At 40.2% G+C, this 17740-nt stretch overlaps 1 protein-coding gene across 1 annotated transcript; it reads left to right on the plus strand.

The window, feature by feature from the left end:
* Window positions 1-2597: 2597 nt before the first annotated feature.
* Window positions 2598-16762, plus strand: LOC308280034 (long-chain specific acyl-CoA dehydrogenase, mitochondrial-like). Its single transcript, XM_080720290.1, has 11 exons — window positions 2598-2727; window positions 5178-5354; window positions 6263-6400; window positions 7630-7794; window positions 9522-9588; window positions 10027-10191; window positions 11509-11610; window positions 12843-12956; window positions 13123-13250; window positions 15313-15399; window positions 15888-16762. Exons 1-11 carry the CDS (start codon window positions 2639-2641, stop codon window positions 15979-15981), a joined length of 1326 nt encoding a protein of 441 aa, XP_080576416.1. The 5' UTR covers window positions 2598-2638; the 3' UTR covers window positions 15982-16762.
* Window positions 16763-17740: the final 978 nt, after the last annotated feature.

Here is a 17740-nt window from a genome sequence, read left to right on the forward strand (position 1 = left end):
GCTGTGTGCATATTCATTTTCAGTACTTTATACAAGTTGTAGGCAGTGGTGGTCACTGGTGGAAAGTAATTAAGTAGGCCTACATTACTGGCCTTCTGGCTACTGTACCTGAGTAAAGTAGACTACTGCACTTAGTTTTGTTTTTTATCCTGTTTTTCCAGGATTTCTGGCCTTTGACATTTCACAAAAAGATCATACAGCAGCATACATTGTGTAGGTACACGCTTAAACTTCGGTCAATCATAAACGGTGCATTTATTTAGCGCCTTAATTAATCCAAAGCGCATTCACATTCCTACAGCAGAGGAAACCATGCAAGGCACCAACCTGCTCATCAGGAGTGTTAAGTGTCTTGCTCAAGGACATTTGAGGGGGTCGAACATGGGATCAAACCGTGTTCTACTGAACAGTCCGCTCTACCTCCTGAGCCACTGCTCCCCCAGTGTTAATAATCTAAAAACCTATTTTTACCCTAACCCTAACCCTAACCCTTTTTACTTTAATACTTAAAGTAAATTTGGCTGCGGTGGCTCAGGAGCGGCAGCTTGGGAAAAGGAAGGTTCTCTGTTTAAACCCGGGCTCCGGCCCCAGTGTCCCGGTGTCAAAGGGTTCTTGAGCAAGACACAGAACCGGGGAGCCACTGTGCCAAAATGAGAGAAGACCTGTGATGTCATGACATACTCCAAATTTTAGTTTTTCCTATTAATTTGGTCAATAAGGTACACAGAATGAGAGGCCTGCTCTGCCGGAAACACTGCGAAAAAAAGTTTCCCATTGACTTCACTATACTGGAAAAAAACACACCAAAAAAGGTAGCATGTGAGGGGTCAAACTAAGGGTTCTTCATGATTCTGAATCCATTGCAAGCATTTGTTTTGCATGAAAAACATTCCTTGGGCTAGATTTCAGCCTCTCAAACCTGTGAAAAGTGATGAGTCATCACTTTTCACCGTTATTTTGGTCCGTTTTCTAGCCCAAGGAATGTTTTTCATGCAAAACAAATGCTTGCAATGGATTCAGAATCATCAAGAACCCCTAGTTTGACCCCTCACATGCTACTTAAAGCATATTTTCTTTGTTGTGTTTCTTTCCTGTATATTGAAGTCGATGGAGTGAATATACAAATGGCCATAACCTTTTTTCGCAGAGTTTCCGGCAGAGCAGGCCTCTCATTCTGTGTACCTTTTTTTTTTTTTTTACTTTTTTTTTATAATTTTTATCCCACAATTTTATAACCCATTTTTCACCCAGTGCCAATTGCCTATGTAATCCTGGGCTCTGCTCTCCCTCTGCCGCGCCTGGGGAGACAACGGACTGACCTCATGCTTCCTTCAATGCATGGGTAGTCCAAGTTGTTTCTTTTCACCTGACAGGGGGGATTTTCCCCGGGATGGACGTAGCGCGTAGCCTAGTAAACAACCAACTTCCGTTCTCCAGGAGGATTTCTGGAAGAGGGGCGGGTACGAGGCTAAGTACCACCATGTCCCTCAGTTCCTTCGGCTCTGTCCAAAGATCAGGTGCCGCAAGGGTGCCATCGACACTGACTCTTCTCTGTCCCCTTGATCCCATCCACTGTCTCCCTGAGCCCCAAACAAGCAGAACAGTAACAAAACCAAGCTACCACAACCCTTCATCCTGAAACGGAGTCTCTGTAGATCTTGCAGCTGCCTTAGGCCCATACTCAGTACAGCCGCCTTTAAAATGGACACTGGCCACTTCATTGTACCCAGTGGAAAGTCACTGCCCAAGCAAGACATCAAACGTATTCAAGGACTCCAACATGTGCTGCACGATAAGAGCCGGCAAGATTGCATAGTCCTGCATGGCTGTCTGTGAAGAGAGTGGGTGTGAATATATTTAGTGTAATCACTGTTGATGGAGGGTCGGAAGATCAGGCCAAACACGAGGTAATACATAAAATGCATAGAAATAGTAGTCTAGGATCATACAAACAATTCACATTCACTTCCCAGGCCAACAGTGGGTGATGGCAGTGACAGGGACTGCAGGGGGGAAATTGGGAATGGATAAAATGGGAGAACATGACTTGACATAACTAACTGCACACACACGCACGCACGCACGCACGCACACGCACACACGCGCACCAATACTTTTACTTTTACTACATCTTGGAGGAAAAATATTGAACTTTTACTCCACTACATTTATTTGAAAACTTTAGTTTCTAGTTACGTTGTAGATTTTGATTATCATTTCCATATACATAAACCACTTCAACCCTATATTACACATTTCATTTTTGAAATGTGGGACATTCTGCATAATGATCTACCGGTACTTTTGATACCAATACTTTTGTACTTTTACTCAAGTATTTTATTTTATTTTATTTTATTCCAGACCTGTATGTATTCAATTGTAACAGAGTATTTCTATATTGTAATATTTTTTAGTACTTTTTCCACCACTGGTACACTCTCAGAGGTGCTTGAAATTAAAAAGTTTGAGAACCACAGCATTGGACAATTCAGAATAGAACCACTAGATGGCTGCAAAGCTCAGTAACCACGGTAGGCTACTCAAGTGCAGAGTGAATGTACACAGAAGAAGAGTCACAAAGTGTTTGTTTTGTTTGTCGGTGGACGCGTTCAACACTGAAGAGACAAAAATAAAGATGTTTATGAACAAAGTTGTTAAATCATGTTTAACTGGACTGCAAAAGACATCGCGCAACGGACAGGTGGTCTCTGCAGGAATAGCAAGGTACGTGTACAAACAAATGCATTGTGCATGTTATTTTTTTAATGTGTTTTTAATGATTTTAGTTGTTCTTTTTTTTGCTTCTTATTTGGGGATAGTTGTGTTTTGGGGAAATATGCAACATTCTGGTCCGAGTGATCATATGCGATTATATTCTAATATAAAGGTCTCAAACAAAATGACTGTTAGCTGTATGCCAGTTTACGTTCTTTAGGGTAAGTGGGGGATAGAGCGCTCGTTTTCATCGTCGGCAGGTTAGCTACACACCAGCGTTGTCAGGTTACCATTTCACCAGGTTAGCATTCACTAACGTTAGTTTTACTGAGTTTAGGGTTAAGGTTAGGTTTAGGTTTTGGTGCACCTCTGCCGCGGCCCAAGTGACTCGTCAAGCTTCAAAAATTAGGTTTTTTCCCCCACTTACCCTAGACTAGAGTTAGTAGCCTATACTCGCTTCCTGCCAGGACTTGTGTCCTCACAGAACTGGGTCATGAGCACAACCTTTGACACACTTTCAACGCCTGACGGTTATATAACACTATATATATGTTCATATGAGTGGTGCTCATCCCTTTTAATCTAAATAATCACCCACAGTTTGATATGCACATATCAAACATCTTAAGACTTAATCTCTGGTCTGGGTTTGGGACCCAGTCTAAGAACATTTTGTAAATGTTCAGACATTATCTCGTCTGTGAAACTTTGATAAAAATAATTAACACTGTTGAACGTTCTGTAGTTGTTTAAAGATAAATGTACTAGGCCTTCATCCCCAAGACTTGTAAATAGACTAAGCCCCCATGCTCCCCCCCCCCCTTTTTTGGAGCGGTGAAAGCGCTCCCAATAGACAGGTATGTCCGTGGGTATGTATGTATGTATGTGGCTGGCTGGCTGGCCGTGTCTGTAGCCTGGCAATACCTTGAGTGGCCACACACAACACACAAGTTAAAGGAGGGGCGCTGTTCTGCAGCACACGCACACACACACACACACACACACACACACGGTATAGCTGCTCAGATTCACCGCTCCACTTCGAACCGAGGTTTGATTTTTCTTTTTTTTCTGCCTTTGTATTTGATGTTATGCTTTTGAAACTGATATTATCATAGATAAAGTATGTTCTATCCGTCTGTCTTTCAATGTTATATGAGATACTTAAAGTGTGGTTCCTGTGGAAATAAGCCTCGGCTTTCTAGGATCTCCTGTTAGTTGACCTTGTACCAGTGATTTGTACTGTCATGAAACTGTACTTTTTTCTATTGCAAACTTCTAATACATTCTTCAATCAATCAATCAATCAATCAATCAGATGGGGGTATACGCTCTCCATTCAGACATGTTGCTATTTAGACGTTGACTTCTAGTTGTCTGAGTGGCAACACTTCCATTGAGGTTAGGGTTAGGGGAGATGTCTGAATGGCAGCATAACCCAAGATGGGCTATCAGTCATTTAGCAAGGGAAACACTATGGAACCCACAGCATCTCTGCAGCACCTCTCATTTAGAACCATGGTTCTGCATAGCCAGATTTTTTGAACATAGCATATGCCATTTTTTTCCCAACATATTTTGAAAGAATAGCCTATTCGGTGCCATTTCACCATAGAAACTTTTTTTTTTTCACATGTTCAGTTGTCAGCAAAATATATCTGTCCAGCTTAATTAATTATATGATCAAATGCACATGAATGGGACAAATTGTCAATGAATCAATTAATGTAACAATTTTATGCTAAAGATGGCAATTACTCCTCATTTAATGATATATATATAATATATAATATGGTAGCACATTGGGAACAAGTAAGATTTCTTATATATTTATCAACCATATTTGCAGAATTGTGAAAATGTATTTATTTCCTCTATTAAGCGTAACAGGTTGGACATGTTACGCTTTACCACAACAGTAATGGAACCTGAAACATTGATCAAAAAGGAAAATTAAACCGTGATTGACTTGTACTTCTTATGGTATATACAGAAATGGGACACAAATGGCACTGAATACTAGAAATGACCCACCCAGTGTACGGTCAGTCCGTTGCTCTCCCCAGGTTGGCGCAATTGGCGGAGGGAGTGTAGTACTCAGGATTACATTAGATAATTGGCACTGGGTGAAAAATGGGTTGCAAAATTGTGTGATATGTAGAAGAAAAAAGAAAATACATTAACCACTTCAGCCCTATACACATTTCGGCCATTTGAAAATAGCTTACAATCTCATAATTCGTTGTAGATCTGCTATTTTCAAAGGATTTTTATATATTTGAAAACGTATGAAATAGGACACTGCGCAACGAGTACTTTCTTTCTACTTTTGGTACTTTAAATACCAATTTGTACTGCTCAAATACATTTTGATTACCTGGACTATTACTTGTAACAAGAGTATTTCTATTGCAGTAACCACTGGTGGGAACATGATCTTTATCTCCTCTTTGCCCCAGACTGCAGCACAGCCAGGCCCAGGAGCACGGAGACACCGGGCCCTGGCGTCCAGAGACCTCCAGCGCCAAGTCCCTGATGGACATCGGGACGCGGCGGCTCTTCACCGAGGACCATGACCTGTTCAGGCAGAGCGTCCGGAGGTTCTTCCAGGAGGAGGTCGTTCCTCACCATAGGGAGTGCGTACTGTAGAACCACTGCCTGAAGCATGAACCTCGCAACGCGAGGTGTTGTGAGCATGTAGATCTGCTATTTTCACAATATTTGAAGCGGTGAAGGTGTGGCTTTGTCTGTCCCATGTCTGTCCCGTGCATGCAGAATTGAGGATTGGTCAAGCTTCACATGACAATTTGGCCCTCCAGACAAAATCATTCATTCATTCAGAATTCATGAAAATATAGAACTAAAGCACATAGAAAGTATAGATCTAGAAGATAGAATGTATAGAACACAGATTTCATAGCTCTAGAACACATAGAATAAGAATTCACCGCTTCACTTCGTACCGAGGTTCGATTTTTTTCTGTGGAACCGAGTCACTTTGAATGTAATGCCTACAATTCCAAGTGCTTGTCAGAGTGGGCGTCCCCAGTTCAAATGTGTGTATTTTTGGGGTCACGGCCTAAAAAAAGGTTTGAGAACCCCTTAGGCTTGTCACGATACTGGATTTCTAACTTCGATACAATATTTAAAAAAATGTTGATACTTGATACCATTTTCGATACCACGCAACCACTGTGATTTTAGTGCAAAAATTGTTATTTTTATTTAAAGAAAAATACAGAACTTCTTGAGGTAGATGGTAGTGCACTTTTTAAAGGCCTGCCTTTGATATTTTAACATTCTAAGTACAAATAGGCCTTTAAAAAATAACTAGGAATAAGCCAAAGTAGGAATGATACACATAAAAGTAACGTTGGTGTAAGCTCAACGAGAGAGGTAAAAACTGAGTATCGATATTATCGATACTATGGAAAAGTCATATTGAAAATCGATACTATATTCGAAATCGATACTTTTCGATAAATCGATATTTTTGACAACACTAGAACCCCTGCCCTAACCCCATGGCCTCCGTCCCAGCCAGGTGGGAGAAGGCCGGCCAGGTGAGCAGAGAGCTGTGGGAGAAGGCGGGGGAGCAGGGTCTGCTGGGAGTGTTGACCCCCGAGGAACAGGGCGGCATCGGAGGAGACCTGCTGTCCGCCGCCGTGGTGTGGGAGGAGCAGTGAGTCACTCTCTCTCTCTACCAGTGTTGATTTTGACTGAACGTTTTGAATACAGGGTTCCCACGGTCATGAAAGTCCTGGAAATATTTTGAAATTAGACAAATATTTTTCCAGTACTGGAAAAATTTTGGAATTGATCAAGGGTCCTGGAAGGTCCTGGAAAAAAATAGCCATGCATTGTCTTTGGTTATTGATTTTGTTAATACCTCTGAAATGACAAATTAAACATTGGCCAAATTGTCAAATATTAGAGGCAGAAATTGTGAAAATAGCCGATCTACATGCTCACAACGCCTTGCAACGCGAGGCGTTGTGAGCATGTAGATCTGCTATTTTCACAATAGAAACGTGTTATACAAAATTCCTCAACTCTTAGTGCTCGTCAGGGTGCCGGGTCCCCAGTTAAAATATGATTATTTCGGGGGTCACAGCCTGAAAAGGTTGAGAACCACTGGCATACACTACCTGTCTTTGGGCATTGCGCGTAGGAGTAAGCGACTTGTTATTGAGCTGAATTATTGTTATAGAGCTGAATTGTTGTTATATAGTCCTGGAAATTGGGTTAAATATTCTGGAAAAGTTTTGGAAATTAATTGGTAAAAATGTGTGGGAACCCTGTGAATAAAGATTGAATTGAGTTTTAGTCCTCTGAAATGTTTTAGCTTTACTCTAGTCGACTAAATATAAGATTTTAGTTGATTTTAGTTAAAATTATTGTGAGTGCAACACCGGTGCACAACCAAGCATAACATGTCTTGTATTTTAGTTCTACTGGATCTCTTCTCCACTTGTCCCTCCCTAAGAACAAATAGAGCATTTTTCGTCATAGTTTTAGTCGACGAAATGAATAAATAATTTGGCATTCCTGAATTAAAGATGGGTCTTTGTTCATGAATCTGCCAGAACCAATTCCATCGCTCTTGGGTGGAACCTGTTTCCCAATGGATCCATAAATGTACCATAGTCACAACAGACTTTCAACCTGGTGTCCCTATTTTGGGACACCATTTTATTTTTATTTTCATAATGGCTAACGTAAGGTTGTACATTTTTGCATGACACTTGTCATATGACAAATTCAAATACCGGTATACAGCATTATTGTATGAAAAAAAAAAAAAAAAACGATGAATCATGGAGGTACATGGTTTCTGCCTGACAGCGACGATTCCTTCTCCAAATTGCTCTCTCATTGTTGCCTCATAGGAGCGTATGTGTTGTGTTCCAGGATGTATTCTAACTGCTCGGGCCCAGGCTTCGCCCTGCACTCTGAGATCGTCATGCCCTACATCAGCAACTACGGCTCCAAGGAACAGATCGAGCGCTTCATCCCCCAGATGACTGCTGGGAAATGCATCGGCGCTATTGCCATGACTGAGCCAGGGGCGGGCAGGTGAGCTATTCACAAGCCGTCTATGAAGCAGTTTATGCATATAAAAATCAAACCTTGGTTCGAAGTGAAGCGGTGAACTTTTATTCTATGTGTTCTAGAGTTATGAACTCTGTGATCTATACATTCTTTATATTCTGAATGAATGAATGATTTTTATCTGGAGGGCCAAATTGTCATGTGAAGCTTGACCAATCCTCAAAGTATCCAATCATCAGACCGGGACGGACACTACACACATATTCTGGACGTACGGGACAGATAAAACCTGTTCATTCTGGACTGAAATGACCATTATATGGACATGAGGTGACAGACATTTTGTTTTTGATAAAACCTGTTCATTCTGGACTGATATGACCTTATATGGACATGGGACACACAAAGCCACTCCTTGGAAGCGGCTTTCACTTCTTCAAAAATATATGCATGAGTATTTAAAGAAGCATGATGACGATGTTAGGTTGTTTAACCCATTTAGGACTGGAACCCTTTTTGTGGGTTATTTTTGCTATGTACAGTTTATAACAACATCTTTTTTAATATATAATGTATATTTGAATTTAAAAACAATCTGAAAACTCAAGTCAGGATAGGAGGCGCGTTTAGAACAACCCTCAGGTCAAAATGGGTTAAAGACTTATTTGTTTTATTTATAAACTAAAACCGGTTTCATTTAGTTTTAGTTGCTCAGGGCACCATTGTGCAGTAAAACTGTCAATATCACCATAGACTGACTTCCAGGCAGGCTATGGTGGCTGGCATGCCCAAAATGAGAGCTCATACTGTAGGCGGATAGGAGAAGTGCAGCCAGTTGGTGTCTGTCTGTGGTGATTCTAATCTAAAACTTCCATGTGTTTCATGGTGGTGGTTTAGGCCGACTGAGGACCCTCTCAGTCAGTCTGATTCACTGGATAGGGCCTTTTTATAGAAATAAAGACAGTTGTCTGGAGGAGTGAGATTAATCTTGATGTATTTTAGGAACCCCAAGCTAAAATAGGGTGAAAGATCCCCCCCCCCCCCTCATACACACACACACACGCAAACAAAAGGAAAGGCATACCACATGGAGGGTTCGAATTTTGAAAGAAGTTCTAGAGTTCAGACAATTTAATATGATTTTTGTTTCCCTCAACCTTTCTATGAGTTAACATTTAAGATAACGTTCATGTCTGATTTTTACTTATTGACCTGCCATGGAGGAATAGGAAATGAGCTCTGGATTTATTAATAACCAGAGCTAATATATTGTTCTTGCACATTTCTCAACTTTAAAGATCCATATCAGGTTTGATTCTAGCCAGAGATTGCCCCTGTCTTCAATAAATGTTACAAACAACATAAAGCAGTGTATATTTAGAACATTTATGTTTAAATGCCTTGGAAAAAAACAATGGGACTTTAGAGTTTCTAAGCATAGGTAAGTAACCCTTTTGAAAGTCTCTATGCTGTTTATTTTATATACAAGCCATTGATTCAAATTGGCTTATCAAGCTCGGAAAAGATAGTTCTTACAAGTGCTGCATTTCATCGTAAAAGTGTACCTTGAAGACATAATGGTGCAGTGAGTTTTAGCTAACACTGAGCTCACACCTTCTGAGCTTGTAGATTTGCTTATTGTTTGTCTATTTTTGCCAAATGTTTGCCTGTGATGACAAGTCCAGCATAGGGAGTTTAGGGTTCAAGTGGTTAATCTGTGAGTGACTATCTTCTTCTTTTGACCCACTCAGCGACCTTCAAGGGGTGAGGACCTATGCCAAGCAAGATGGTAGTGACTGGATCCTCAATGGCAACAAGGTAAAACTACAACAACCTCCTTTCTGACTCTCACAGGTTCACACCATAGCTAGCAATAAGCTCTCTACCCTGCAAGACACATAGTTGAACTTCTATCCTGGGTCCCTCAGGTGTCTATCCTTGGCTTCCTCCTTTTTCCCTTCTACACCAAATCTCTTTGTCAAAAATAGACAATCTACAAGACATGTTAATTTTTTGGTCAAATGTGTTCCTATTATAAAGGGCGATTAAGACTCTCCACGATGAATACAATATAATTAAATATATAAGGTACTAATAGGTTTAATATACTGCTTTTTGTTGTCCAGACAAGCTTGTACATCTGCTATTTTTGCAGAATTTTGAAAAATCTTGAATGTGTGAGAACGACCTTATATATTTAGAATCAGCCTCAGGTCTTAATGGGCTAATATACAGTGCATTTTGTTTGTACTGTAGGTGTTCATTACCAACGGTTGGATGAGTGACGTGGTCATCGTGGTGACCGTGACCAACCGGGAGGCGAGGACGGCTGCCCATGGCATCAGCCTCTTCCTGGTGGAGGATGGCATGAAGGGCTACCACAAGGGACGCAAGCTGGAGAAGATCGGCCTGAAAGCCCAGGTACTCGATAGATAGATATAGATAGATATAGATATAGATACCTTTATTATCCCAAGGGGGAAATTTAGTTGTCCAGTTGTAGCACAGCAGTATACAGTTATTTACAAAGTTACAGAGAAGTAAGAAAAAAGATAGAAAGAGGGGAAAAAAACAAGAGCAGTACAGTACCAATAAAGAGAAGGTGCATCAATAGAGGGGGCGAGTAATATATAAGTATATATCCATAAAGTGTCTTACAAAAAAGAGACCGTAACAGTCAATGCTAGTTAGTGCAACAAGTATCTCACTGTCATTGTTAAACAAAGCAAAATACTCAGAGACTACCAACACAACCTAATAGTGCAATGTCAAAAATCAGTGCGAAAAAAAAAAAAAAAACAGCTCAGAGAAGAAGAAACTAGGAAGCGTGTCACCGCAAGACACACATGAGCACTCTCCCTGGAAGGTCCTTAGGGGTCAAAGTCAATACAGCAATAGTTCCGTCAGTCTAAGTTAGGAAGGAAGTCCTTTTCAATCGTCCGTTATGTGTCTCGTACAGCTTAAGGGCGGCCGGTACAAAAGATTTTCCTAGTGTCTCACATCTCCTCACATACTCCCTTCACTGCAGAGTAGTTTCGTTGACTAAAACTATGACGAAAAGACTCAATGAAAACAAAATAAAAACAAAGCTACGATGAATAAATACAGCATGTCAACAAAAAGACTGCGACATGTTGAGAACTTATAGCTCACAATGTGTCACATTGCGATGCATCATGAGCTTGTATATCTGTTATTGTCATTATTTTACCTACAATTAAGTATATAGTGTTTAAAGGATTTTTTGTCTTCTATTGATTACTCATGCCATGGAGACTTGAGTTCAATAATATGTTTTTGTATTTGTCCAATTCCTAAGACAATAATTTGATTACAATAAATGTAACCCCATTGATTCCGGATGGGGACCCAAATATATGGATGATGAATAACGATACACCTTTTAGCACTTTAACAAGTGCTTTTCAAACAAAACACAAAATTCTAATAATTACAAATTGGTTTAAAGAAGTAGTTCTCAACTCCAGTCACTGGCTCTCTGAATTTTACAGGTTTCTCTTTCTTGGTAATCTAATCAATAACTAATTTACTCTTGGGACCTGAGGTGAAAGCTGTTATTTTCATGTTAAAATAGAAAACCGTAGCATTATTAACATTTTCTTTATTTAAAATGAAAATGCTCCTTGATTATTCGATCAATCGCAAAAGCAATTAATCGAAAGCAGGAACATAATCGTTAGTTTATTTTTGTTAATTCTCTGCCGTCTTTCCCATCAGGACACAGCAGAGCTGTTCTTCGAGGACGTGCGTCTCCCGGCCAGTGCCCTCCTGGGACAGGCCAACAAGGGCTTCTACTACCTCATGAATGAACTGCCTCAGGTAGGAGCCATGTGGAGCAGGGTGGGCAACTTTGATGATGGCGAGGGCCACTATACATCCACCTTCACTCCAGAGGGCCACATTGCATATTGCTACGTCCTACTTTGTCATAGTCTCGCATATAATAGAAGCAAAAATAGCAGATCTACAAGCTCAAAACGCATCGCGCTGCGATGCGTTTTGAGCTTGTAGATCGGCCATTTTTGCTTCTTTTTAATTAGAATCCTGAATTATGTTTTGTTATTTCTTAATTGGACTCCTGAAATGTAACATTTTGATTTAATTTCAAAGGCATTTAGTTATATACTCATGTTAACTTTATGAACCTAAATACAAATACATTTTAATACTACTGTACTAGTCATTAAGCTACTAATATAGACAGAAGGAATTAAAGCAGGTCATATTAGGAATTGTAACAGCTGAAATCAATAATATATCAGTATTCCGGTATTAACCTGCGGGCCGCATTAAGTGAAGGTGGGGGCCACATGTGGCCCCCGGGCCGCCAGTTGCCCATGTATGTGGAGAGACCACTGAAAATGGACCTGTGATTTTCAAACAGTTTGTGCCCGAGGCTAGTCAGGATGTCGAGGCTAGTCAGGATGTCGAGGCACGCTTGTATTCGTGTTCGTTTTGCTCTCATCGCTCTATAATGTATACGTTTTTTACTTTTACTTATGCAAAATAATAACATTTGTTTAATCACTATTTCATACTTGTAAAACATGTAAAAATGGCAAAAATAGCTGATCAAAAAGGTCAACGCATCGTGATGTGACACATTGTGTACTTATTAAAGTGAAGGGGCGGGGGGACTTGAATTGAATAAGATCTGTATTAGGGAATGAGTGTGCTGATATAGTAAATACATAAATAATGTGTGACTCAACTTTCTAGAATAATGTACGGTTTGGGAACTACCAAAACAGAGAGTAGGTCCCTAATGCAGCAGTTCTCAACTCTCTAAGTTTGGATCAACAGCACGCCTGTTATTCACCATAGAGTATAGCTGTTTAATCAGGGATTAATTCAGTCCTTTGGCACCAGTTGAAAATAGTTGTACTATCCTGGCTGTAGTCTGTCTCCCGTGGACTGAACTTCAAATCTCTTCATCTTTTAGACACCTTGGAGCTTTTCATTTGTATCTTGAGTATTTCTAAGAGTTTGTTCTCAAACCCCCTTTTTGCCTGTTCACTCAATTCGCTATTCCGTTGCCAATTTGTGTATAGGAGCGTTTGCTGATCGCTGACATGGCCATGGCCAGCTGTGAGTTCATGTTTGAGGAGACGAGAAACTATGTGATGCAGAGGAAGGCCTTCGGCAAGACCATCTCTCACTTACAGGTCTGTGGAGAGCAGCGGCGTGTTTTCCCTGTCTCGAATCAAATAGACTTGTTCACAAAAAGATGTGTTTCTTTTAATAGTTCATTAAGATGCTCAGGATTTGTAGTTATTTCTTGCTTGCCAACAGACACGAGAGAAAATATTAACTTATTCTATATCCTAACAGACAGTGCAGCACAAGCTAGCTGAGCTGAAGACGGATATCTGCGTGGGCCGGGCTTTCGTAGACAGCTGTCTTCAACTGCACGCTGAAAAACGATTGGACTCCTCAACGGCCTCCATGGCCAAATATTGGTAAGACCTCTGAATGTACTGTAACTGCATTGTGATTGTGGGGTCGTTTTGGTTGGAACAAACCTACAGCACGTAACATACTTCCCTTAAAGGACCACTTCACCTCTGGGACAACCAGATCTTATTTTATTGTTGTTTGGGACACGATCAACACAACCCTGAGTTATTTTTTGTGTTCAATCTGTGTTTTTAGATATTTTAGTATTTCAGCATGCTACAACAGGTCATATGATGCAAAATGCATCATATGACCAGTTGTAGCATGCAGTTGTTGCATGCTGATACTAACATATCTAAAAACACTGATGGAACACAAAAAATAACTCGGGATTGTGTTGATCGTGTCCCAAACAATAATAAAATAAGATCTGGTTGTCCCAGAGGTGAAGTGGTCCTTTAACACACCATCTGCTCTGTAGACGGTTTCAAATGGAAAACAACAATAGTTCATTGTTCACAGTTTATTTGAACTTCTGTTTTCTTTCCTGGACAATAGAACAAAGCATTATAAATTGCCTTGTTTTTGGTCAGTTAGCTAGCTTTAATTTCGCCTTGTTATTATGGTGAGAGGAAAGAAATCATACTGCTTATCTCTCCCTGACCCTTTCCATTGTTAGCTTACTGGTTGAAACTAGCTAACATGCTGTAGGTGGCTCTTACACTTAACTCTCCTACTGCCAGATCATTTATTTATTTATTGGGTCTGGCGCCATCAAAAAGCGGCTTACCTTTGCGACGTTATAGTAGATAGACAGACAGACATTTATTTATTTATTTTTATTTTTTTTGGTTGTGCAATAGTGCACTTTGGTCTGCCAGGCAGCAGAGGGCGGCGTCATGCGAGAATGAATGTGAATTTGCCTGTTATGTGTTGAAGAAGAAGAAGACCAGTCACTGGCCCCAGAGCCTTACAGCCAGAGGAAATCAACAAGGAAGTGAATTGTTCTCCGTTGATCTAACGCATAATGGATTTTTTACACCATCACCGCGGAAAATGTGTTTACAGTAGACGGCCGCGCGACCCCTCATCAGCTTACAGTCATCAGACGAACGAACCGAACGAGCGCCGTATTGGCGGTAAGGTCTTGCGCAATCGGGGTAACGTGAACGTTCAAAGCGTGGGAAGAGTTAACACTGCAAGACCCAAATTAATTTCTACTGGCCAATTTTTTTTTTTTAAATCTGATGCTGTTGTAGGAGTCCTAATCACAGGAAAATGTAATGTTAAAAAATGTATAATGTTTTTGTAAGGTTTTATAGCCATAAATCATAAATCATGCTCTAATTTGCATTTTGGGGATATTTTTTCACAATAACATAATTTATGTACATGTTCTAGACATTCTAATGATCACGAAAAAATATATTACAGGCATTTTACTTATGTTTTAATGAGGAATAGCTTCAGTTAAAAAGTGATATGTTGTTCGTCCAGACTCTGGACTCCAGAGATCTTGAAGTTGTGTGAATGTCAGCCTCTGTGGGGGTATTCATATGCAAATATCGTGGCCAATGACATTGTAATACTAAACAATAGGATCCAATGGTGAGGTTTAGGTGAAAAAAAGAACAGGAAAACAAATAATTTAAACTCTTTTTTTGATAAAATATAAGCGAAAGCGGGCCTTGCAGGGGAGAAACAGGAGATACGCTCCTGACCTCTGGGCCACATGGCTCAGGAATGGCTGGTTCCCAAGAATACTTGCATACTATTACTATTGCCAAATATCTTTCTATTTATTATTATTTTCTAATTTCAACTTCTCTGGGAGGTGTGAATGTCAGCCTCTGTGGGGGGTATTTATATGCAAATATCGTGGCCAATGGCATTGTAATACTAAACAATAGGATTTAATGCTGATGTTAATGTGAAAAAAGAACAGGAAAACTAACTATAACATTTTTTTTTAAAATGTTGCCAAAAAGCAATGCTGGGCCTTGCAGGGTTAACAGCCGACCAGATGTCTCCTGGGGTTTTGGATCATCCCAAGAGCATTTGGATGAAACCATCTACAGTGTATGCTCTCATCTGTAATCTCCACGTTGTTCGTTAATTTTATAGGGCGTCAGACCTCCAGAACAAAGTGGCGACACAGTGTCTGCAGCTCCACGGAGGATGGGGGTACATGTGGGAATTCCCCATTGCCAGGTGAGTAGTAAAAAGGACTGCTTTGTGGTTTACAGTCTGGTAAATCAAAAAATATATATATTCAAAAAGATTATTATAAACGTTATTCCTCTCAGGTACTCATTTACTATGGAAAACCGCAAAATAATTGCATTTTATGTGATGCAATATGAAGTTGTCGGGTTATGTTAACCACTTGCAACCAAGAAAAGTAATTCTTGCCACTGTGTGATCCATTTCCTATACATGTTTGATAATCACTTGCAATCCCTATTTTGAGCATGTCATTATACTGTAGGTGAATGTGGTCAAAAACTGTTGAGTCCAATGTTTTGGACTCAAAGAGCAGATCTACAAGCTCACAACCCATCATGATGTAATGTGTTGTGTGCTCCTAGATCGGCACGGCTATTTTGGCTTAGGTGGTTACACTTGCGTTTATGAATCACATCAATACACCCCTCAATGTATCTCTTATCTCGCTCTGTCCCTCCCTCCCTCCATTCCAGGGCGTTTGTGGACTCCAGAATTCAGCCCATCTACGGAGGCACCAATGAGATTATGAAGGAGCTCATCGCTCGCACCATTGTCAGCCAGAAGTGAGAGGCAGAGTTTTACCATGGTGGAGGGAGCACTAAGCGGTTGGGTTGCTTTGCACGGGTCTTTGTCAATGACTGTAGACGTACCAGGAAGACAGTAAAGGTTTTCTTTTTCTCAAAATGGCATATCTGAGATAACATATTATTCCTAGTATGAAAGTAAAGCTTGTTTTGTTACTGGTTTACTAAGTTGTAGCACATGCATGTTTTCCTATCACTCCTCGACTACTGTCCCTGTCGTTGGTTGTCTAGTGTTCATGCTTCTTACTGTGATCCTGCTCTCTGTAAGTGCCTCTGGGTAGTGTCTTCCTAAATGCCTAAATTGTAAATTAGAACTTGGTTAAATTATATGAGTCGTGACGTGCTTTATCTGAGGGTAAGGGCTTTCTGGGGTGTCGTCCAGTGAATTTGGGGTAGTTCTATCGCAATTTGGAGGAAACCCTTTCAAATGAATTTACCAGACACTAGACACGATCAGCCTTGATAGTGAAAAAAATAAATTTCTTATCTTGTTTTGAACAACACAAACTCCAATGGCTAATATGCTTAGTGATGTATATGTTTGTAAAGTAATAGTTGGCTGTTGTGAATATTTCTGTAGATCTTGTTTGACTGGTCTGATCAATTTAGCTTTTGCCTACGCACATGAATGATACCTGTCCATTTGATAACATAAATGCAATCTGACAGAGCTCACGGTTGAGTGAGAACTGAAAGTAACAGCGCTAATCCTTTTTTCTAGTTTATAAAGATACGTTTTTGTTTTTTCTAAATAATGAATCCTGTCAATAAATATTTAAAACAGGCCTGTCATGAATAATTTATTTTCTTTTCCAATTTCATACAGGATAATTAACAACCCATTGTAGCGCTAATACGTTGATGTGGGGTGGCACCTTTCAAGCTATTCTAAATCCATATAGACCATGGGCATCGTTCAGCAATAAGGAACTATAAATTATTTGTTTATTATTATCGTAGCCATCAGGGGTTTTCAAAGTGGGTGACGGGGCACCCTGGGGTGCCGTGACGGCAGTCCAGGGGTGCCGCGAGATCATTTGATAATATTTGGAATTTATTTGGACACTTGAAAAAATATTATTTAGTATAACATAAACTTGAAGTACAAAGTTATTTTCAGTCAGTTCTAACCAAAATGGCTATTATCTAACGTTTTCCTCGCAACATAATCACTAAAATATCGTCACTGTCGGGCAGAAACCTTGTATTTCCAAGTTTCAAATGTGTGCGTCTTGGTCAAGTAAAGCACTGCTTCATTATACAAGGCTGTCGCACAAAACTAGTGAAAACAGCCGATCAAGCACACAACGCTGTTTTCACTAGTTGAATACATTTCATAGATGATAAATACAAAACGAACGGTTTTGGAAATACAAGGTTTCCACCCGACAACGACGATATGCTATAAATATAAGGTGCTGGGAATTAAAATTATAATGTAAGGGTGCCTCCGATTAAAACAATATTTATGGGGTGCCCTGAGACAAAAAGGTTTGGGAACCCCTGATCTAGGTGACACTGTTAGTGCAGTACACATGCAGTACACATTATTCATTCAATTTGACTGTTTTAACCAGTAAGGCGACAGGTTATCCAGTGCAATACACATTACTTACAGTAACTGCCTTTGTCTACCAGTAGGTGGCAGTGTCTTACAGGCCACTATGTTCCCCTATTTCAGGGGTGGACAACTTTGATGATGGAGAGGGCCAATATTATTTTCACATTCACTCCAGAGGGCC

Source organism: Nannobrachium achirus, assembly GCF_963921795.1.
Source record: "Nannobrachium achirus genome assembly, chromosome: 24".
Taxonomy (NCBI): Eukaryota; Metazoa; Chordata; class Actinopteri; order Myctophiformes; family Myctophidae; genus Nannobrachium; species Nannobrachium achirus.